We start from the raw sequence: 25,315 nt of genomic DNA, 5'->3' as shown, positions 1-25,315 counted from the left end.
TATCAGGTAATTGGTAACATAGTTCATAAAAGATCACAGTTCATAAACCTTTCCATGCTTTCTTCATTAAGACCGTCTAGTTGGAGTGTTATTTAATGTATATTTGTGCCTCTGGCTACTGACGTCCATCACCCCTTGACCTTGTCGGCTGTTCAGTTTGAGGCATTTGAGTTTGTTAATTAGCTCGCCATTTGCACATTCTGCATGGATTTGTGGCTGGGTGACTGCTTGCCATGTCCGTTGTCTGCTGCGAGTGTGTGACCAGAGTGCAAATCACACATTTAATGAGTGACTTCCTCTTTGCAGACACGCAACTCTGAGCCAGCATTCAAAAATACAGATGGATGTTTATTATCTGCCTTCTGAAAGAACTGATTTCTAGATCATAGATACTTGAAGAATCATTTCTAACCTTCTAATCTTCTAATACTCTTTTCCTGCAATGGTGTATTTCTGATCACACGTCTGCCACCCTCTTTTTTTGATATCTTAGTCTAAATCTGATTCTTTTTACTGCTGTAGATTAACCAAGACAAAAGGGATATTATATTTGTGCCAAAGATATTTAAATATGCAAGTGGCTTAAATATGCACCGCCTTCTCTCAGCTCATCAACAGAGTGAAAACGAGGCGAATTGAACTGCCAGAGAGTAGCCAGGAGACAATGATCTCTTTTAATTAGATATGAAGCACAGACATTGCTACGTTGTTCTTGCCCAACATTTTAATCAATGTGTCACATTTATTCTACCCTCCAAAGCGCTGTCATATTTACATATCGCTGGAACGCATTGAAGTCTACCATCTCCATGGTGTCACAAAGTCTCATCTCTCTCAGCTCCACCCCCCCACCGCCCCCACCCCCACCTTACATCTACTACATCAAAATCACCAGACCTAATCAAATGCTGATGCATATTTCTGCATTACTTTCCTTGACGTGTTGATACATTTATTACTGTGTCGCAAAAGAGGACACACTATTTTGTCCTTAGCTGTAAACGCTATTGTGACTTAAACTTTAAATAAAAACTATCTCAGATGAGTTTACTGCAGTTCTCCAACTTGGCCACCAGCATTTATAGCTTTGGGGATAGATATTGTAATGCGACTGCACTAGCCAGGTGTTTTTAATGTGTACAGCATATTTAGAGTTCTGCATCAGAGAATTACATGCTCCATTATGAACAATATTCTCACAGACTGGCAATCCTGGAGACAAAGTACTGCTCTGAGGCATATAAAGTAAACCCAAAGGGTTCATATGTCATTAAATAACATGCTTACCTTTGTTTACTGTATAGGTAAAATGAAAAGAATTCAATGGATAAAGCCTCCTCACTATAGTCTCAGTGAGCAATAACACAGAGGAAATTGAATTTTAAAGGTTACCATAATAGTAAAGTTCACCCATAATTCAAAGCAATTGTGGTGAATAGTATTATTGTCGGTACTCTATATTGAGGTATTTTAAATATGTTTTGTCCTCTCCGTTAAAATATACAGTAATATGCTAATTTGAGAATCATAGGAATGAAAATGAAAAACATGAATTTTTACAGCATTGTACCCATAGAAACTCCATTCTATTATTCCTCTTTCTTTTTTATCTGAAACAACAATAAATAAATGCTGGGGACACAGCAAGGACACACAGAGAAATAAAATGGGTTTGAGTGAACACACAGGCACATCTTCCTTTCCTCTGTCAACAAGATAGCCTTCAGAAGATTGACTTGATGCAGCCCACTCCAGGTGGGAACCCCCACTGGTTAGCAGTAGTTCAGTGCTGCGGGAGTAGTTGTGGCTGAAGCTCTGTCCAAACTTGTGAAGGTTATTGAAGTTTCTGGAACACAATCAATACAGGCTGTATACAGAAACCTTTCTTTGACGGCCAAGGACACTTTGGGCTTTAACTTCAAACTAGCAGCGAGGGATATCAGTCAATATGTTTTGTGACAAGACACCAGCCAGGGGATTTAGAGGGAAAACAGCCGATTTCAATAAGCCTTGAGAAAAGTGTTGAGATTGTTCTCTCGGCTGCTTTTAAGATGACTTAATAAAAAGAGGATGGGAACAAGGAAAGAGATAGTGAAGAGATATTTTTCTTTAATTTTAGACAATTAATTGCTCCCGAGTTTACCCAATCACAAGTGCTCACCTGCAAAGCTTTGAGTGACGCTCTCTTAATTGCTCTGATTTGTTGGTGTTAGGGCCCTAATGAACAGAATGGAAGATGAGTATACACTTTCTCCTAGCACAAAGGGTGACATCAGGACATTTTGTTAGGAAGAAATAAACGGGAGTGCTGGTAATGAATTATAAGGGGCACACTTCCTTGAAGCTTTTCTTCACTTTTTAATAGAACTTCGCAATCAGCCCAGTGGACTGATTTAAGCTTGGGGCGAGACCCAAGCCACTCATGTGCCGAACAAGGTTGGTTGGTTGATAGAATTACATTGAATAGCTGTGGTGGAAATGATTGTCTTTGTCAGGGGAGCCCTTGTGAGAGATGTGGTTTGCATGTGTGCCCACTCACACACATATACAGACAAACATGCGCACACACACTCAAGTTTATATGAACTCTTGAGCTTAGTCTTATTATCTGGTGTGAAGAGCCATTTGCCATGTCTCACAACTTTACATACCACCCCTTTTTCCATCCACTGTTCCACAGATTCACCCATGAATATTGTTTTTCAGTGAATTCAGTTCCTTTCCTCTGCTCCAGTTTCTCTCTGTAACCTTTGAGTGGAAGTCTGCTGAACTAATTTAGAATGGAGATACCGTTTTGGCTAACTTATCGAGAGCCATCTACACTGAAGATGTTGCTAAGATGATGCTTTAAATGTTGAAATGCCAGATTTTCAAAAAGACATGAGTTTTTTTCCATCTGGTGCTGGCTGTTGCCAATTTTGAAGGCGTTGAGAGGGTGAGAGAGTGTGTTAACATTATATTTGCCTAATTTCCATGAAATCCCATTTCTCGTCCACTGCTAGCAGAGCCAGTTACATCAGATGTGATGAATGCTCCAGGATTTTACAAAATTAGATCTGGCTCCCTTTTGGAATCGACCTGCAATTAATATTGTAGACCACTGAATTTGTCACTTGAGGATCAGTGTATTTTTACATTGGAGTGATGCTCTTGGTGCTGTCACTGGGGCAGCTCTTTCTTTTGGCAACTGCAATGATGCTGCTGTTCATCATCCCTGAGCTCAAGTCTTTTGCTTTATTTTATAATCTAAAATACCAATTCCTGAAGTTTGTCACCTTTATTTTTGGTATGTCAAAATCTAAGATTTCACATTTATTAAATATATTCATTTTGGAACAGGGTTTGTACAAGGTTCTGCTGTAACTGCAATTTGATTGCAGCACATTACAACAGAACATTTTTGTACTTTGTTTTGCTGGGTGGAGACAAAATTCAGGCCTTCTGACTTGTTTGTGTGGAGTGCATGCCATACTTAGCCAATTTTAAGTCCCTTCAGAGTTCTTAAATAGAGCAGTTGACAGTTGGAGATGACACTGATTCCTACAGTCTCCCTACAGTGCTCATATTAAATCTTAAAGATAATATATTTATAGAATAAGGTGGGTTTAACTGCTGCCATGATGCACTTAATTGTCTTACTTTGTCCTTTCTAAAAAAGAAAGTAAGACACTTTCTTGACAAACTTCTTGGCAAACAAGTATAAAGTGTTCAGGCTCTGAAATTGCTCTGTTATTCTTGATAATTAGTTTGCACACTGGAGAATGAGTGAGATATATTTAGACAGTGTCAGCCTATCTGCTTGTAACAACAGAGAACACAAAATTGCAGTAGTTTGGCTTTGCAGCAAAAGTAACTTTGTTTGGACAAATGTATTGTTCTTGTTATTAAATTAGCTTTGTAATGGATGACAGTGTAATTGGGAAAATTAGAGGTGACACTAACAAAAACTTGACTTTTGTGAGTTATTAGCTCTGTAACGTGGATAGCTGCTGACTGGAAAAAGATTGGCAAGTCTTGTCTGCTAAAGGCTTGTGCCCTCACCAGCATTAGTAGGAGGTCCCCTAAGAGGAGGTGTAGAGACCAACCATCTTTTTTTAACTTCACTTAGAGGTGTTAAATCAGCAACAACTGGTTATTTAACTTGGTCTCCTGTGTTTTCTCCCCTCACTTTTCCCTCTGCTCTCTCTTTCAGTGCCCAGTTTCTCTTTAGCATTCTGTCCAGTCATCATTCTCCACCTATAATCCTTTGCTCTTTCTATTCTCCACGACTCTTTCCCATCTCTATCTCTCCTTCGTTCCTTCTCTTCTTCTGTGTAACTTTCTGTCTCCCATCCCTCCATCTTTCTCTCTGTCCTAGCAGTCCAGTTAATTGCCTCCAAAGTTCACTCTGTCTCTGGGCTAATGCAATTTAAGTAGGGTCGGAGCCCCTTCATCAGCCCAGTGCTGGCATTTCATTAAGTCTACTTGGGCGTTAGCTTGCAAGCAAGTGGGGGTTTCGCTCCACCAGCTCATCATTAGTAATTAATACACTGATAGGATTAGCTGCAGCATGAGGCAAGTGGAAGCCGTGGTGTTGCCGGTTGGAGAGGGCATGTGTGATATGGCCTCCAGCACTGCCTGCGATGTGTGAAGTGTGTTAGAGAGTAATTATGTGTGTGGGGGAAGATTGTGTTGTGCGTGTTTAACTTACCTATTTACATGAAAATTTGCAACCAAGTGCTATGACCCCACAATCATTAAACTAAACATGAGAACCATTTTTCACAAACGTTCACTTTTTAGTTTTGACATTTACATTATACAAAAACACATATAGTACAAATATGACTTAGCTAAATAAAAATGAGAAATATCATAGAAAGCTGTGTAAACAAAAAAAAAAACAGTCACAAAAAAATGAAAACAAAACCCCAGTTCCCCTGTACAGTCTCTAAGATGTTGCACCTTTAATATATGCCAGCATATTATTCCAGATTGGGCCAGTTTTACCCTGGCAGTCAAATACACCCTGGTCTCTCCCATTTAGATAAAATACTGTTACTGCTCGCCCAAACTCTGCTTTAGTACTCTGCTTTCTGGTGACATGAACAATTTATCCCCTAAACAAACAGCTGTGGGGATTTGGCAGAGCTTGTTTGAGCCACTCTTCAAGTTTTTATAGGACCTATTTCTAAAAAAGCAATACCAAGGAACACTCCCACCGAACACGTAGGAATGTGCCCATTTCTTTGTTACATTTTCAGCATTTATTATTTTGGGTTAAGCCCATTTTAAACAATTTCTGGGATGTAAAGTAATATCTCTGTACAATTTTATAATGGATGAGCTTACGTGTTGCATCCCCTGTAGCCCACCCTACACTAGAGATCACATCCTGCAATAAATCTTCCCTAATCTCCATATCAAGATCAGTTTGCTATATTAATCTCAGGCTTTTGCAAATTCTAGTTTGAGAATTTTTTTTTTTTTTCACAAAATACTGCCTTAAGACAGAGCCCACACTGCTCCTTAGCCATAGCTGTATCCCATAGAAAGGATCTTTTCCCTCTATACACTGAAAGGTTATTCCATATGCAAGAGTATCTCTCTTTGCATTACAATATAAACAGAGATACTGTTGCAATATCCCCAAGATTTTGTGTTTTCTTGCCCATGCCCATTGTGTTGTAATTTTTTTTTTTTCTGCTGTCTCTTTTGCTGTATTCCTCTGTGATATTAGTTCTATAATGGTAGATTGAACCTCAAGTATGTTTTCCAACTTTAAGCACCCAGGGTTAGAATCATAATTTGCCTAGTGTCTTGCAAGTTTATTCATTTCAAATGCTGGTGTTCATACACAGGTGACAGTAATAGGATCTGTGCCTTGTTCTTGCTGCAGTAATAATGATATGAGAGAGCCAGTCCTCCATTAACTCTGGAGAGGAACTGTTTTTTCAGACTGATTCTTGGCTTTTTAACATTCCAGAGGTATGCCTTAATCAGACAGTTATATTGTTTAAAGATTGCCTCAGATATGGTTATTGGTATCATCATAGAGATGTAATTAAATTGTGGTGCAACAACCATCTTAATTTTTATTAATTTTCCCCCATGAAGTGAGGTTTATCAGTTTTCATTTATCCACGTTTGCCATTGTGTTTTCAAATAATGGGACCATTTTAATAGAAATGATATTTTCTAATTCTGAGCCCAAACACAGCCTCATACCTAAATATTTCATCCCAACTGGAATCCACTTAAACCGAAATGGGGTGATTGGTGATTGCAGGCACCCTTTTGATATCAGCATGGCTTCTGATTTTTGACACTTTGGGCATTATTTTATATCAGAAAAAGATTCAATTGTAGATAAAACAATGGGGACTGAGGAAACAGTGCTTGTAATACATTTCTTTTTATTTTAACCAACCAAAATCAAACTCCCTTTTGTTATATTCAATTGAAGCCTCTGAATGTACTTATCATCGTACCTTTGTGGAAGATCTTCTATAAGTTACCGGCTTTTGCATCAGTTTTCTGTGGATCTGCACTTGCAAATACATGCATGTGTGTGTGCACTTGAATTAGTATCAGCACATGAAGGCTTTCCCATGCATGACGGGGGGTGCTCTCCGCAGCGTTAATTACATCATTATGATCGGGATGGATCTCCATCTGCTCTACCATTACTCCTGTCCCATTCTGGGCTGACCCACACTGTGCCTCAGAATTAGACACACACAGGCTAAATGGCCCTGCTAAATTATGAAGCTATTAGATATGGGAGGCTATTTTAGAACATATGTATTCACACAGAGAGAGGAATGAAGAAGGGTGAGAGAGAAAGGAAACGATGAACCGAGGTAGACAGACCAAGAGAGAGAAAATAGAAATGTGAGAAATGAGAGATGAGGCACTAAGAGATTTAGAAAAATGAGAGCCAGTGAAAGCAACAGAGGGAATGTGCAGATATAATGATAGAGTAGAGGAAGTTAACTTTCTCTATCTGGCCAGAGTTTCAATGTGCTTGTCCTCAGCTATTGTTAGAAGTTGATAAGATTTTTATGAAGCGTGATAAGACGTTGATGGATTTCTCCATGGATCATGTAGACAGATCAGGAAAATGGAGGACAAGAATTTTAATGGTGGTCATCAAGAGACCTGGACATGTCAGTGGCCTTTTTTTTTTGTCTCCAGAGTATGGATTTTCTTTTGTTTCCAGAATTGGCTTTGTAGATAAAATGTTGTGATAAATTGCAATCCACTGTAATACTGCAAGCCAGATAAATACAAAGCGTACTGCCAGGGATGTCTCAAGCTGATATGCTAGATATGTATCTCTGCTGAACAAGGCATTTGTAATTGCAGTTTTACATTAAAAGTTTGACATTAAAAGTATAATTCAGCAAAATATTCTTGGAAAGGTAATGTTGAGAATGAATGTTTGTATGATGCAGTAAATGTGGAGAATTTGAAAACAATGTAATCAAAATGACACTGAATAGAATGAGTTGTCAATGAGCTGTAGGTTGTAAGAGGAAAGTTTTTGCACTTCCGCACTACAATCGTTTTTGGTTTCAGCTTCGTATCGCAGTCAGCTCCACAGAAATAGACCATAACATGATGGTAAATGTATGTGCATATTTTCACCACTTGGACCTGCTATACAAAGGCCCTGTGGATGAAAAAGGTACTCATTAATAATCCTACAGGTGAACAGAGCAGACAGGCCAGTCTGACAGGATACAGCTGAGAGTGGGAGCTTTGCAGTCATTAATGAGCTTGAGCAATCCATGTTACAGTATCTGAGGTGTGATAGTATTGGAAGGGAGCATTTGGATGTGATAAATTCAGAAATAATAATAAAGAGGCATCAGTGAGTAACTGTGCACTGTTTTTGACAGTTGACATTGATGCTCAGTTACAATCATGCTTTAGAATATCACATGACGGAGGACCTATTATGTGATGTTCCAGAAAATGGTTTCTCTGTTTCAGTTTATCTCCCTAGATGTGTTTTCACTCGCTGTTGAGCTGGTAGTTGCTACTGGACTGTGACCCATTCTTTTGACTAATTTGTAAGCACTGTTTTACCAACATGGAAGTGTTCTGTACATCTTCGAAAAGAAATTGTAAGAACAACTTAGACACAAACTTAAACCTGTGTTAGCTGGTTTAAGGCCAGTTCCCCATCAAGATAACACTTTTATACCATGATTGTTTCACTTTTGAGCTTTGAACACAGTGCTCTGTGTGTTGTTTAGGTTCTACTTATGGAGTATCTCGATGTGAAGAACAGCCGGAGTGCCACAGAGCCATCGGCTCAACTCTCCTATGCCAGCACCGGCAGTGAGTTTGCTGCCTTTTTTGCAAAGAAAAAACCACAGCGTGCCAAGCAGTCTCTCTTCAAGTAAGGCTCACACCTTTTGCTCTATGGTTTACTCCTGTCCAAAAATAAGAAAAATAAAAGAATAAATTATCCTGTATATAGGAGACTTTTCAGAGAGAATTTGTATAAGTATATTTAACATTACATTATTCTGATCATTTCATACTCAAGGCTGTTGCTCTTTGTTCAGTTTTTTCCTGTAGCTTCTTGTGGTTGTGTTGTCTGCCCACTTGTTGAACCTTTGGTGTGTCTTGTAGGTTTGAATCATCTTCCCATGCCATCAGCATGAGTGCCTACCTGAGAGAGCAGAGGCGAGAACTCTACAGCAAGAGTGGAGAATTACAAGGTGAGGAGGGGGATGGAGGGATAAGCCAAGGACGGAGAGAGTCGGGCGTAAACGAAGAAGACCCATGAACAGCTGTATTGGAAGAGGGTGGACAGAGAGTGAGAAGAAGGGAGGGGAAAAGGAGATGGATGTCAAAAGTATTGACAGAAATGTGGAGGGAAAATGTGAGAGAGAGAAGAATAAATTGGGCAGGGTTGGCAGTGTGTAGGATAACAGAGGAGAGAAAAGAGCAGTACAGACACAGAGCAAAGGTTAGGGTTGGCTGGAAGGATGAAAAGAAGGAACAGGTTAGAGGTGTATGGGTTGACTAAGAGAGGAAGGCCTGGGTAGAAAACACAGAGACCTACAACCTTACTGACCAGACAGAAATAATGGGTATGTGCAGATAGATACATGAGCACAGAGATTATGAAGAGATGGAAAACAGGTGTGTTTATAGCCTTATGGGAAAAGGAATACGGTCAAGGTGGGAGGAGATGAGGGTGATTTGGTCATGTTTGGGTGATGGAGAGTTGGAATAGAGAGCATGAGAGAAAAGTAACAAAAGGTGCTGCGGAGATAGGAAGGGCATGTTGCAGATTGAGAAGTTACACTCTGTAAAAGAAAGGCAGATAACAGGAATGCAGAGAGGAAAACTGATAGAGAGAGAGATTGACGAGAGGCAGAGAGCAGGGTGACTTTGCAGAATCCACCACCAACAGGGAGAGGCCTTGAAAACCTCTCTCTCACACACTCTCACACACAAACTAGCACAGTGAGTGAGCTGCACAGCCAGACCCTGGAGAGTCTCTGCTCTTGCACTGCTCCTACTTCTTCTGTCTCTCTCTGGCTTTCTGTTTGTCTGCATATGACCTTGAGGTTTTAATCAGCAGTGCCTGACAGCGCTGTTTGTCTGGTACTATTTCTTTTTCATCACCAAGCCCCTTGTTGGCATTGTTTGGATAAAATAGAAGAGGTAAAAGAGAGAGTGATTTGTAAAGTCTACGGCATATCGCGTGCAAAAATTATCCTTTGACAATGGCTGCATAAGTAATTATGACTATAAAATGTAAAATATTGAAATAACGTTGTATTAATTAAGCTTTTGTAGGTATTTAACTTCAAAACAACCAAAGAATGGCTTCTTAAATAACAACTCCAGGAGATATTTCAATACAAGCTGTAGTTCTTTTTTTTTTGTGACAAGAAATGCCACTCATACAGTAGTAGTCTTTAAATGTATGCAAAATGTACTGCCTCAGCCCCCACCCCACCACAAGAAGAACAGCATTGATTAACTGTGGATAAAGGAAAATGGTCTTCAAATAACAGCTCACTTTTTTTCTTCTTCCTTCAGTCTGCGCCTCAGAAAGAAGGGGGAAAAAATATTTTTTTGACTGGCTGAATGCCTCGGAGCGTTTATAAGAAGATGAGATTTCTCTGGGCTTTCATTTCACCTGTCACAATGTGTAGCACCGGCCACAAGCCCAGGCCGGGGCCTGAATGGCTGCAAAGAGATTGAAGGAGTAAGAAATCATTTAGAAAGTGAAATAAGTCGACTGTGATGGAGGGAGGGGAAAGATGGATGGAGGGAAGGAGGGAGGGAGAGGAAGGTTAAAAGTCATTGTTTTCATCAGGGTCCAGCAAAGAAGCCATTAAGAGATTTCTGAAGGAAGAAATTAGAAAAATCTGTATTGAGAGGGACGGTGTGGAAAGGGACTTTTTCTCTCTCTTCAAATTAAACTTACTGTAGGGAGGGAGGGAGAGGAGAAGAGTTAGAAATGAGAGATTGAGTTGATGAGTTCCTCTGGCTCCAGGATTACTCAACACTTAAAGCTTAGTCATGTGTGTCTCTTAGTCTCTCTACTTGGAGTTTCCTAAACTTTTTTTTTTTTTTCCCTCAACGGTCTGCTTCAAGTCAATATAGTTATTAACTCAAATACTCACCAACACAGCCTTGGAAATAAGAGTTTGATTGTTCGTTTTAAATCCAGCTATGCGCCGTTTACAAATGCATAAGAGTGGTCATGCACTAAATAAAGTGCAAAGTCACAAACACAAATAATTCTGTAGTTTGTGCAGAAGCTGCTTGGCTTTGTGATCATACTGACATAAAATACAGTTTTTGCTCTGAGAGGTTTCAGTATTTCACATATCTGTGAAATCAAGTTCCCACATCCTCTGTAAGTAATGATCAGAGCAGCAGTATTTGTATAGAATGTGTAATGATTTTGTAGCCTATCCACACTCACATATCTCTAATGGGTTTGAAATTAATCTGTAATATCTGCAATTTATGTCTCCAGAGTGTTGTAAGGACCCCGCCATATATCATTACTCACATGTGCACCGCTGCATGGTCGCATATACACAAGCCTCACATACAAAGGAGGACTTAATTGCTTGCCTTCTCCACTGAAGCATGTCTCGTATGCTTCAATTAATCCAATACTTCATCTAAAGACTTTATTACAGCTCCATATGTACCCACATCTGGAATATGTGTTTTGAATGCTTGTAGGGAGAGTGCCAGTGAGAATGTGTACAGTATATTGTGTTCATACCGACAGCAGATTCCCAGCTGTGTGTCTAAATGTGTGCATACAGTTTGTGGGTGTGTTTGTATCCTCGGCAAACCACTACTTTAGAATCACAGAACCTAATCCAGATTCAATCACATTCCCCATGAATAAATGATGAAAACAACATTCTTTTTTCCAGCTATAGATGTGTTACCATGCCCCATATTCCTCTGCATGTCTCCCCACCACTAGATTTTGACATCCTCACCCTCTGTTTTTTTATTGCCTGTCTGTCGTGTGTGTAGGCAGCAGATGACTCTGAGTGCCCCAGTGGTCATCTGGGAGGTGAAGTGTGAATATATCTCAATAACTACTGCAGCCGCAACAAGCCAGTAATGCATTAACAGCATTTTCTTTTTTTTTTTTTTTTTTGTGATTTTTTTTCTCTTTGTGTCGTGCCTGTTCATTGTGTTATGTGCGATATTGCCTTGCCCCAGGGCACGTTTGAAGTGACACCCCCCCCACACCTCAACAGTCGTACACAAAGCCTGCCTATCACCACACGCTCACCACGGACGTTCACCTAAACAAACATACACATTTCAAACTTCCCCCTTCCCCTTCAGGCACATACATATACTCCCATTTCTCTAACCTCTGACCTCCCACCACTCCTCAGGCATATTCATTATCAAATGCATTTCACACATTCCATGTTTTACTTTTGATATTCAAATAGATTTCTACACAGGGTGTCAAGCAAACAAAAAGAACAGTCTTGCTGGGTCCTCTATGCAAAGAATCTAATAACAAAGAGCTCCTCTTCTGTCTACCCCTTAATGCCTAATGCCCAGTCTGAGGTGCAGGAAACAAAGCTGCGTGTCGTTTTCAGGGCTTCGTGTTTATGTATAATAGCATCATGTTCCCATGAGAGGTTGAGGAACAGGGAAAGGGAGCAGGAGGAAGAGAGTGACTGCTGGGGGCAACCAGAAGTGGTGTTCCTTGTCAAGCTGATTTGTACACCCCAATAGGGAGGCGAGGAAGAAGAGGTGCAAATGGAAAAATGTCTAGCGGGAGATTGGGGGTGGAGGTAATGGTAGGTAAGATATCAAGGGTGGGGCTGGCAGATGTTAATATCCATGTGTATGTGTTTGTAAGGTGAGGTAGCAGACACAGCATGTTCCTGCCAAGTGATGTGTGGTGTTGCACACTTTGGCAAACTAGGATTGTGATTGCTGGGGGGGTGGAATGTGTTATGTTTTGGGCAAAGTCAGTTTTTTGAAAATGCTTGGATGTTTCAGAAGGAAATGGGGTCATTAGAGGAGGCTTTCACCTTGCTCTCAACAACATACTCTAATAGCCCACCCTTATCATTTAGATTGCTTCTCAAGAAAACTAACCCATGTTTTCCAGGTTGAACCTTATTCTCAAGCAAACAACCACTTTCAGATCAATTCCTCCCTCTTTGGTCACACTCCAGGTCTTTAAATTCACTTTTACTGTAAAGTCACTGACTAGCCTTTCCAATTATTATTCATTTCCTTCATTTAATTTTCAAGGGTAATGGTTGTTCACTTGTCTTGTTGATCAATACTTGACTTCCACTGACCTTGCAATTATGATTTATCATATTTATAGCCAGAACCTTAGATGGAATTGAACTTTGTCGGTAAAAAAGTCAATAATTATTATAGGATTATGACGCTGGAATGTCAGACACCTGCTTAGCTGCAATTGATGCCCCATTCAGTTTTTTTTTTTCTCATACATCAGTGCTCAGTTATGATTGATGTTTTCATGCCCAACTTTATTTTTTGATGTTAAATTTCTGCAACTCTTGGCTTCTTTAAGACTGTCATTTTAATAGATATGTGGGTAAATGCTTAAGCATCTCAACATAAGTGACACAGTCAACAAATAATTAAGTCATGTGCTGTATGTTCATTTAGGTTATTACTAGGGTGCTTGGTTCCTTTGTATGGGACAATATAGTTTTACTTTACCGTGGAGTTGGATTTATTTTTGAACTGATTTATAAACTTTAAATTACATCTTATGCACTGGAAAATAAAAGTGATTTCCTATTATTGATAAACCAAATGTCCCTTTTATTCCCAAAACCTGTTTAGATTTTTCTCCCTCACTGTGCAACAGGTTAAATTTATTAGGCATAATTTACATAGAGGAGGTAATATTATTTTCACTCTTACAATGTATAACTTTGCAGTAAGTTTCTGAGGGAGGTCTGAAACATAAACCCAGTCTCAGAGTTGTGGAAAATACGTTTTACATACACTACAAGAACCGTTTCCAAGACTTTAAGACAATAATGCATTTCATTGACTTTTCATACAGCAAAGACTAAAAAAAAGATGGATTAACATGTTAATAGTCTTCTCGTCAGGTTCTCCATTTCTGCTTTTAAGTGTTCTTCAAATGGCCATTTTTCCCAGTAGAACATTACTCATGAAGCTGAGTAATGAGAAGTTTTCATACAGGCCAGATGTGGTTGTGTGTCTGTATGCTACAGAAAGTATGCATGCCAAATTATGTCATGAATGACATGCAGAACATGCTGTAATTGAATGACATGTTGTAACCAAGTATTTATGCGGAGCACTGCACACCACAGGAATGTCACTAGAAAATGACATTTCCCCTCATGTTCCAGTGCCAGATCTTCATGAGTCACTTTGTTACAGCAGTGACATAACTGCGTTTGTAGATAAAATGCAAGGTACCTCCGGTACCTGACAGGCTATTACTGTGAAAAGCCTGTATATGTGTTCAGCATGAACACAAATATGGAGCAGCTTTGCATATGGTAGAAAACAGGCACACATACATGCACTCCTGCAGATGTCCTGGATCTCAGTAGTTATTTTCTTCGTGTTATGGTGGACTATTCGTGTTCAATTTGCACATATTTTTCAACGAAGTTGTTGATCATGGTTTAAACAACATTACAGATGTGATTCCCCCCAGCCCCTCCTCCAAGACGTTCACACTGATAAACGCAAAGTGCTGGATTCTCATCTGCTGTGGACCACTGATTGAATTACGGCAGCTCTGGTGCTGAAATTAAAGTGAGGCATAGAGACAGTGTGGAAAATGCACTGTGGCTTGTAATAATGATAATGATAATAATAATAATAACATGTTTTTACTGTAGCGTTTCTCACCAAACCCCTGGTTAGGAAACTAATGGATAGAAGTATCATAATGGGAAACACCTCACAGTCATTTATTTAAAGACTGATAGGAGTTGCTAACATTTGACTCACTGCTGTTGTGACATATGTTTGTGGACCTATTAAAACAAAGCATTTTACTGCATCTTTACAGAACTGATACTACTACATGGCGCATTACACCTTGTTTTTTCAGTTCATTTAGTTGTTGTGGCTCTCCACTTTTAGATAGAGTGTCAATCACAGATGATTATCCAAACTCAAGCAGGAACAGCTGCTGGAATAAATCTTGATACAAGCTGGGGAGTAAACCAAAATTACTCTGGCATTAACCAAAGCATTTCCACATGAAACCCTGCATGCATGTCTTATTCATGCTGCAATATTATTTTTGCATAAGGGAAAGGTCTGATCAGCAGCTACTGGGGGTGCAAGCAGTTGTTAAATCCAAGGGTTCACTTACTTTTTCCACCAGCACTGTGAATGTTTCATGGCTGTGTTCAGTAAGGACACAAAAGATTATAATTGTTTTTGTGTTATTTCTATTATTTGTAACGTTGTGTTTGTCTGTACTTGTGACTTAGATGAAGATCAGATCACATTTTATCATTTTATTAGTGAATGCAAAAAAAAAAACAACAACAAAAAAAAAACATATCATTTCACAGGGTTCATAAAACTTTTTCTTACCACTGTAAATGTGGCCAAAATTTGTAATTCTTACTCGAATTAAAGTTATGAGATTTTCATGTGAAATCAAGATTTAGACCCACACCTTGGTGAGGTGACCAACAGATAAGTCAGACATTAAATGCAGTGAGAAAATGGAAACATGAAGATTAGATATGAAAGGTAGGATGCAGAGGACAACAGGAGGAGAATAGAGCAAGGTAGTAACAGTTTACACAGTGCAGACATTTAATCAGAGAGAAGGAGCTTGGTTTATTTTTCCAGTCTGGGGCTAATTTTAATCAGCATTGGTCTTGTCATTATTGGCGGCTTTGACTGTTACCTCTGTGTTTACTTTTAATCTCAGACCTGCTGATTGGGGAAGATGGAGGGATGAACAAATGGAAAAGGGAGCAAGGGAGGGAGGGAGGGAAGGAAGGGTGGAAGAAGGGCATGTGGGACTTGAGGCTGTAGAGACCTTGGCACCTGCGCCATAGCAGCTACGCCGGTAGCCTGACAGATGAACACACACTTCTTGCTTTCCCAGCATGCAGCAGGTTCTTCCGGTAAAGGAGAGGGTGTGCAGTGCGCTGGCTGATGCCCTGCTGAGCCCAATCACAGATGTGATGACACTGGTCTTAGGGACGATTAGTTCTCCCTGTCTTAATATACACACACACACACACACACTCACACGCACTCAATCACTCATGTAAATCTTTGTTATGGTTGACAGATTGAAGAGACCATGGCAGTAAAAAGTGTTTTATGTCCTCGATGATTGGAGAGAGCATGGAGATGCTGGTCTTCCTCAAAATGTAACAGAATGATATATGTGGTGCACCTGCAAGAGGTTGCCAGTTTAAGTGGTGCTTGAAGCTTGATGATGTGGTGACTACCTGTGTGTGTGTGTGTGTGTGTGTATTATACCACTAAAATTGAAATTTTACTGTTCTATTATGATTGTGACTCTTAAAACAGGGTTAACATAGATGGACAGACAAACACATTCACCCTGAATGGCAGTTGAGTTTCTTGTTCACCAGACCGGCATGTCTTTTACTGTGGGAGTTCATTGGATTCCAGACATCTGCCAGCATGAAGCATTGAGTGGAACAGTCAGTGTTTCAATGTGTTAGATAAATGTTTTTTTTCTCATTTTGTATCTTCTTCTGCTCAGATCTCATGTTCATGTTGTAGCTATGGGTTTTGAACCTTTTTTTTTTAACTAGCAACATATTAGTGGTTCTACCCTCTCAGCTTACAAAAATTGGTAGGAGATCTCATTTGAATCTCAGAGGATTTATTGTGTGAGATAAAATGAATATGAATATGGTGTCTGACAGCAACCCTGTGTCATTTCAGCATCAGTACTGTATAAACAGTCTGAATGCTTTTTTTAATAAAAAATGAAAACCCTGTACAAACCCAGTTTTGTAACACTGCCACTACCAGTTGGCAGATGGAAACTGTACTGACATTGCTGAAGTTTGAAAGACAAACAACATAAATTTCCAGATGTTCATGAATCTCACCACCCTCAAAAGTGTCCCATGTTTAGGGTGACACTCCTTCATGTCTCAAAAGACCCATTCTGCACAAATTAATATTCATCCTTCTACTGGAGTGCATTGTTGTCACACCACCACTGCCAGATGTGCATTCATTAAACTCCAGACCACAGAGACGCATTGTATGCCACAGTGACACTTTTAATAATTAATCCAACTCAATTTACACCTGAATTTATTTATACTATCATTTATTTATGCCGTTTATTCTCAACTGAGAAGTGGATATGGTCTCCTCGTTGGTGGAGCAGCCCATACCACCCCATCAAATTAATTTTAATAATAGAAGGCTCTCATTAAGACCCAATCAGACATGAAGACAGCCTGAGTGGAATGGGATGCCCAGAATTGACCTAAGATTCATACATTATTGACACAGAAACCGATCTTATTAGATCAGCAGGTTTCAACTCTGTGAGTATGCCAGTCTGATTTCTTTGCAAGCTTGTAGACACACATGCACACACACGCACACACACTTAAATATATCTGATATGTACTTGGAGAATATTACCTGAATTGATCACTCACAAACTAATTTTCATAGCATAGCGGATACAGACAAATGAGACCATTGAGGGTGAAAATTGGATTATTCTATATGTTGCTTTCTATTTGCACAATTTAGCCTGAAATGTGCAGTGCTGGCTAACGGCACAGATTAGGTGCCTCAATCAAAAGAAGAGCACTGCCTCACTCCACTCGTTTATAGGCAAACAGCTGCTGTACATGCTCTGGAAAAGGTGCAGATGTTGTAGAATCTTACCACTTCAATTTCAGCTTGAATAGTTACGGGTGTAAGATTACGTCCAAACGTGTTTTTCTTTGAGTGTGTTTGATGTTAAATTCTGCCTGTCTTCACCAGCATAGCCATTCGCTTTCAGCTTTGTGATACTACATTGTGTCTTTCTGTGTGAGGGACATGATTGCGAGTCATCAGTCACCCCGTTGCTTTCCTGCCAGTCCCAATCAGAGTCCAGCCAGAGCGACCACAGGTGTCTTTGATCCTCTTGAGTTGATCTTTCTGATAGCATGTGGACACAAACCCAGCGTGGCACACAGGCTATAAATGAGAGAGTACAACTGTGATCACAAGGTGTACATGGCTACTTCACTGACACATATGAACAAAAACAATCAGGACTAAATATTTGAAAGACCACTAATACTATATGTGCTATACAATAGTATAACATAATCAGAATCACATGGTGAAAGCTGTTGATCCATTTTAAATGACTGGATTTATAGTTAATTGTAGTATCAGAGTATATCAGTGTGAGAATCTTGTCATAGTACACTAGTATGTAGAGATGATAATAGTGAGCAAGCAAAGCAAACTTAGGCAAACATCATCACATCTAGAAAATATGAATAAGTTATAAAATCAAGAAAAAGTGCAAAATCCAGTAAATTTCAAGATGCTTTTTAGATTCATGCAGATTGAATTCACATATCGCTGAGATGTCATCCCTATCTATATGTATGTGGTAGTACATGTACATACATAGAGTATCTGAGTAATACTTTTCAAACTGGCACACAGATTTACACTTGTGAGCGCAAGACAGATTCAGACTGCTTGTAAATTAGGGATTATGACTGTTCCTTTGCTCGTCTGTCTGGATTTCCTCATCTCGTCCTCTCTCACACAATTGCGGACGCATACAGAAACACGCTGGTCCCAGGGGACGTCGGAGTGTGTTAAAGAAGGCATCGCACGTTCATTCTCTCCCTGCCTAAATCTGGGCAGGGCCGGAATTCATCACGGGATCAAACCTGTTTCTCATCAAACCCAAGAAAGTGTAGCTAATGCAATTTCACTAAGTCACTGCTTGACTTGATTGCATGTGGGCTGGGAGCGCATGCTAAAGCACCACTGGGGGCTGGATGGGTGTCACTGTGTGAGTGAGCGTGAGCATATGGTGTTTTTTAGTAGTTTTGGTTGATCTATTTGTTTTAGGCTCTCTGTGTCAGAACGTAACTCACAAGTTTGTGTGTATGTGCGTATATATCTGTACCGGTGTGTTTGTGCTCCTGTAGTCCGTGGATGTTTTTATGAAAAGAAGTTGAGTGTCGTGTCTTCTCAGGTGTGTGTGTTGCAGACGAAGGAGTGGTCCTCATGGGGGATTTAAGACAGATTTGGCCACATTAGAATATGTCACTTCTTCCTCCCCAGCTCTCAGTTGACGTCCCACTGAGCACCACACCTCCACACACCCCTCCCAGTAATCCTGGATCAGACCACACATCAAGGAACACAAATGCACAAAGACACTCAACCAAATAACACTAACGAATCCTCAAGCACACACATGCAAACACACAAGCTCTTGCAAACAAAGTCGCACTTTTACGCATTGTGGTGAGAGAGCGCTGGCAGCAGTTTGGTGGCATCCTGACCTGAAACCGGAGCCACCCTGTCGCGTCTAGACAACTCTGAAGAATCACATGCATATTAATGCCGGGCTATTTAATATTCATCAGGATATATAACCCGTTGGCAGCTGGTCCCAGACCCCATGGATCAATGGGGTCTCTTCCTCGCTCCTTTGTTTGACACGGATGCAGATGTTTAGAGCATGAAATTAAATTGGTCACTGTCATTGGGAATACGTACATGGTAGTCAATTTGTGTGTGTTTGAGTGTACGTGTGTGTATGTGTGGGTTTTGTGTAGCTGCTGGTAAGTCGTGGCTCTCGGAGCAAACAACTTCCCCAGAGTCTGTGACATGTTGATGTTATTCATGGGAACTTGAGTGTTTGCAAGTTGATGACGAGGAAACAAAAGTTTAGCCAGCTCTTTCCATGTTGATGATGAGAATATGTGTGAGAGAGAAAGAGAGAGGGACAGATAGGGAGAGATGGAGAACATGAGGTAGAGGGGGGGGGGGTAAGCACGAGAGTGCGTTGGCGGCAGCTTTGTTTAGGAGCCTGTAATTGAGTCTTAATTGAATTGGCACCAAAGGAGGGATGAATGGATGGAGAGAGAGAGAGAAAGAGAGAGTTGGAGTGAATTGAACCTCATCTCTGTCTCCACTTAGCAACGCGAATGTGGGCTTACTGTGCAGTCAAATTTCATGGCAACAGATCACAATCAGAAACCCTTGATTTGAAAGTTTTGGATGGAATGAAAGCGTCCCTTGTCATTTTAATGAAAATACGGGGAGTGTTGTCTCCCCTACGTTTCAAATGAAACTTGTTCCATTAGAAATGTGTTATGGAGCCCAGCACAGGGAACAATGGGTTGATATACATTTGAATGCAAGGCTAGGCAGGCTGCGCAGGTAATGCGGAACAGGCTTTCGCACTATGGCGGGGTGTCTTTGTGTTGTATCACAGTAGCTTTGCAGGGCTGTATAGGACATGAAAATGAAACACAAGAAAACTGCAGAGCAAGGCTTTGTGCTAAGCTGAAATCTCACCAGTTCAGAACACGCACATCCACACTATGATCCACACACACACAATCTTACCCATTTCAAACCCTATTAAAGTAGCTTTGGTCACCAACTTGTTTGATTTCTGGCCAGTGTTCCCACTTACTTCCTACATTCGACACCACATCACTTCCTTTCCACTGATCAGAATGTAACAGGAAAGTGCAGTCTGCATGTTGAGAGTATTTATCTTAAGATCCTGGAATCAAACGTTTTTGCCCCCCCCCCCCCCCCCCCCCCCCCCCCCCCACCCACCCCACACCCCCCCACCCAACACACACACACACACACACACACACACACACACAAAAATACAGTTGACTTCTTAATGTGTCAGACTCCCTTTTTTTAGTCTTCTAGTTGAATTGTTACTTGATGCCGTGAGAGTTTACCACTAACCTAAATCAAGAAATTCTACTGAACAACACTGTCTCGACTGCATAAAGACAGGAAAGCCACCACCACGCCGCTCTCCTTCTATTCTTATTCATTAACCTGTGACAATTTGCTTGTGAATACTGTAGGAACGTATGTATGGTAAACATGGGTGCATCACACACACACACACACACACACACACACACACACACACACACACACACACACACACACACATATTTCTGTTGCTCTGCAGTTTGCTGTATCGACAACAAGCTGCAATTTCTTCTCCATCAATTATATTGATTACTTCAGGATGAGTAGAGGTAATGAGCTTTGGTGTTCTTTCTTTCCCCTATGATCTCCCCTCTTCCCCCGTCTGAGCCCCAGCAGCCCCCCCTCCTTTTTTGTTACATGACAATGATTTCCTGATTAACCCTGTTAGCTTTGGGGTTTACCCATGCAGTGACGCAAGGGTATGGATGAGTGTGAGCATGTGTGATGCATTTAAATTTGTGATGGAGAGCCACGCTGACGTGAGTGATGTGTTTATTACAGCTGAAGGTGTAGGCGCAGAATGATATGAGATTTAAAAAAATGGTAATTCATAGAGGAAACATCATTTTTTCTTCCTACTTCCAGGGAAATCAAGAGTTCAGGTTCACCTACAGAGGAGCACCCTTGGGGTTGGTTGTGGCATCTTGTTTAACACAGAACACTACTATGTATAAATGTATTTTTTCACATGTTTGTTTGAGCCATGTCCTGTTTCCTGCATTCTAGGTGGCGCTGATGACAACTTGATCGAAGGAGGAGAAATGAAGTTTGTGTGTAAACCAGGAGCGAGGAACATCACTGTGATCTTCCAGCCTCTCCTCAGGTATAGCACTGAAAAACAGGTTTGAATGTGACTTCAGGATGTGTTTTTAGTTTATCAGAAATGTGATCAGCAACACAAGGCGGCAGGACGTATATTGTTACTCATCTGCTTTGTGATGTTCTCACTTGTTGGTATAGCACTGCCTACTGCGTGAGTAACTGCTGAAGTACCAGTGTGATGATGGTGGACTGAGTGGAGTCACAAGAAAAGATATATTCAGCATTCTTTTGCAAATTACAATATGCAAATAAAAGAGTCATGGCAAGTGCTTCTGACTACCAGAGATGTTGTAATATAAGAAGGCATCGCAGTGCTGCTTTTGGCAGCCATAACACCAGCACAGTCTGATGCACGACACTTCTGATTTCCAACAATATGCTGACTTTATGTGACCACATTGAAATAAAATTAATAAATAACGAAACCTCCTCTTTTTAGGAATAATTTGGGCAGGATTCTATCAACTTTACAAGAAGTGTGTGTTAAATGGCCTCTAGTGTTATACTCCTCTATCAGACAGGGATGGCCAGGCCACAAGACATATGAAGTCGAAGGACATGACTCAATACCAGTAAAATGTAAACTAATTATATTACAGAGCCTTTTAGTGACTATCTATTGATTTCAACCTTTTTAATGTTTACTGGGATATCATAAATCAAACATGATGTAATGTACTGTACCCTCGGTTCAAAATGTTTTGTTGATACCTTCCAGAAACTGGGTTTGACTACCACCATTGCTTTTATTTCCCATTAAATTTGAGTATTCTGAAGGGTTGTCTTTGTGGTAATGTTCTGTATGTGTGCTAGTTTTCTATACAGCGCTGTGGTCCCAGTAGAGTAGTGTAAATCTAATAGTGGAGCAATTTAATTGAATTGGCCTCCATGCGGTCATACATTACCTTCTAGGATCCATTAAACAGAGATGTTTCCTATTTCCACACTATGGTGCTTGGCATACATTTCTACAGTTTTAACATGATGGTGCATATTTTTAATGCATAGAAGTTTTTCTCTTTGTGAAGCACTTTGTTCATCCCTTAAATTTACATTGAGTTGGCAAGTTAACAGCAGGTCTGGTTAGTGTAACAAAGTTGCCGTTTTGTGTACCTGTACTTTTAAACATCACTAATTTCACTCTTAAGCATTTTTTAACTGAAGTATTTTACTTACTTTGCTACATTTGCTTCATTTACAGTTGAAATTGTTGTAGAGTAAACACAAAAGTCACATGATAAAATTATGATTAGCCATGTGAGAACTCAACAAATGAAAAGAGCTAAATCAGCAGCTGCAGCAGGAAAGGCAACCACAGCAAGTGATGCAAATCAAACATACCTTCCATGTCATATGACCAACAGGTGCATGCTGGGTGTGGCTAAACCTTAAATGCTAAAATACTGACGGTGGATCCTACAGCTGTGACCTCAGGTGTGCGGCACCTTTCTGCTGTTCTTGATAATCCCTGTTGTGACTGCAGAGCTGATTCAGCTCAGTGTTTGAAAACCTGGAGGAGCACAGTGACACCAGGGAGGCTGAGTGGACTGGTTATATTTTGACAACGAACAAGCAGAGAAGTTGGATTTAGAGCAGATTGTGGAGGACTTTGTGGTGCATAAGACTCACAGAGTGACGTTCAGACAGATGAGCGCAACAAATGACTGATTGTTGTAACTCACTGTACGGAGGACAACAGCCAAGAACCACTGTGTTACCTAGCAACGTGGCATTTTGTCTGTGTTTGTTGGTTGCAGCCGCTGTGGAGTTTATGTGGTTTATACATCTCTGCGTTTTCTGCTGTTTAAGTGGCAGCTGTATGATTTATGTAGCTTTATATTGCTACATAAAGTCTATTGACTCCCACCGTGATGTGTAATTATCAGTTGTATGCACAGGCTGCAAAATGCCTGACTGGAATTTATTGGTTACTTTCGGTGCGGTTTTCACCTGGGAACAGCGAATATGCATTAAAATACCAATGCATGTATATCTGGTAACCTAAATATGTTCTTTTTATTTAATAGCTTTATCTTCTATTATTATTATTATCATCACCATATAACATTTTTACCCCCCCTCCCCTTGTGTTGTTTGTGTTGCATGTTGTTTTATGTGCAAAAATGTAATGCAGTAACATTTACTCAGAGTACATGACTTATTTTGTACTTTAATCTGAGTACACAAGTAATTTTACTTCTCCTTGAGTTAAATTTCTCTTAAGTAATAGGACTTTACTTTACTTCCATCCCTGGTTCACAGATGTTTTGATTGTTAAAGTATCTTGCCTCAGCCAGTGGCAAGCTACAGCTGCACGCTGGTCACCCAGGTAGGAGCTGCGTTACAATGTAGTTAACTGTTAACAAACAATGCTGTTTGACTCTACAACATTTTGTTATCTATACTGGCAACTAAATGATGTGTATACCCTGACCACTAAATGTTATGGACCACAAACAATATGGAATCACAGAACATCAGCCGATTAAATTAGTTTGCACTCAAGCTAGATTGCACTTCATCTATCGGATCCATTTCTGCTCTTCGTCACATCCCTGCTAATCTAAGATGTATTGTCAGTTGTCATTTTGGCTTTTGTTTGACTGATTGATGCTCATTGAAAGCAAATGACTGGTTTCAGAGAGAGAAAGAGGACTGTCTACAGTGGGTTTTTACATGTGTGTTGAAGTGTGTGTGCATGCATGTGTTTATGCTTGTTTCATGTCTTTCTTTGCAGGTGTTTAACTGTGTTTATATCCCTTCACTAATGTTTTGGCCTTTCTCTCAATCTCTATCTCTCTGTCCCTCTCTAGCACACTTCCCTAGTCTCTCTGACACACACAAACACTCACATGTTGACGTTCAACTCCGTTCGACATGTGTCTGGCCAAGCTTTTGTCTGAACAAATGACCAAAAATAAAACGGTGACTAGCTCTCAGCCTACCTCTCCCATGTTGTCTGTAATGGTTCATATCAATCACACCAAACTGCCTTGCGCACAGGGCTCTCTTCGCTCTCTCCCTCCCTCCGACCTGCCCTCTCTAGACTTCTAGTGCCAATGGAGCACTGTTGCTTGCAGATGGTTTTCTAATGGCAAAGCTCTGGCGCTCCGCTGATGGATCACTACACCTCCAGCAGCCAGCCATGCAACTCATGGCAGCTTTAATGACAGAAGCAGTTGGGGGTGGCAGCACAGGAAATCAGTGGTGTGTGTGTGTGGCAATGTGTAGGCGTATGAGACAACAGGGTCTTAATGTTTGATTGCAAATGGCTTCTGCGTTGTGGTATATTTCCTTTTCTCCCCCTAAATCAAGTGTGCTTTATATTGTTTTTGTGCGTCTGGGGCCTGTATCACAAAGTCATCACCATTTCTCCTTCTGTCATATTAAGCACTCCGCTTCTGGTTTAGAAGATGATGTGTGCATGTGATTGGTTTGTAAAATAGGAAACATCATGCAAAGGTACTTTAGGTGTCATGGAAGTTAACTTGGAGAAGGCCCAGTATTCCCAGACCTCTGATCTAAAATGCTGGAGGGATTATGTATCCCACCTGGTCTTGGAAAGACTTGGGGTCCCCTAGAAAGACCTGGAGGAGGTGGCTAAGGAGAAGGACATCTGGGCTACCTTTGTTAGAGAGGAGGGCTAGTGAGGAGTAGAGAATGTAGTTACTTCCAATGTTTTCCCTTCTGTCTGTATTTATATTGACCTCATTCATATGCCATTCTAAATATGTATATCTGTTTCCCTTCTATTTGCTTCATATTGTGAGGTAGGCACTTTGCTTTTGCTATAATGTAACCAGATGTGTCAGGGTGTAGAGTGTATGTCTTTAAAGATGCTCACACAAACATGGGGCAGACACAGGGGAGTGTTTGTGCATGTAGCAGCCAATTTAGTTTGACTTGTGGGGTCTCTTGCTGACATTTGGGTGATATTTACACCCCTTGCTCCGGATGAGGTTGGCATTTTGAA

At 40.4% G+C, this 25,315-nt stretch overlaps 1 protein-coding gene across 6 annotated transcripts in view; it reads left to right on the top strand.

The window, feature by feature from the left end:
• The window catches only part of exoc4 (exocyst complex component 4), a 107,980-nt gene that overhangs the window by 20,470 nt on the left and 62,195 nt on the right, over positions 1 to 25,315 (top strand). For 2 of the 6 annotated variants that reach the window (XM_071501843.1, XM_071501844.1), the window contains 3 exons: positions 8,244 to 8,389; positions 8,626 to 8,714; positions 21,247 to 21,343. In XM_071501843.1, coding sequence (XP_071357944.1) covers positions 8,244 to 8,389; positions 8,626 to 8,714; positions 21,247 to 21,343 — 332 coding nt within the window. Of the gene's footprint in view, positions 1 to 8,243; positions 8,390 to 8,625; positions 8,715 to 21,105; positions 21,150 to 21,246; positions 21,344 to 21,480; positions 22,123 to 24,155; positions 24,184 to 25,315 lie in introns of those variants that run through there. The other 4 variants (XR_011694111.1, XR_011694110.1, XM_071501846.1 and 1 more) reach the window with 4 other exon arrangements.

The sequence above is a fragment of the Trachinotus anak genome, unplaced genomic scaffold, assembly GCF_046630095.1.
Source record: "Trachinotus anak isolate AG129_WGS33_773 ecotype Australia unplaced genomic scaffold, CSIRO_AGI_Tana_v1 ptg000018l, whole genome shotgun sequence".
Lineage (NCBI taxonomy): Eukaryota > Metazoa > Chordata > Actinopteri > Carangiformes > Carangidae > Trachinotus > Trachinotus anak.
Note: the sequence above shows the minus strand (reverse complement) of the source record. Positions and strands in the feature narration are given on the sequence as shown.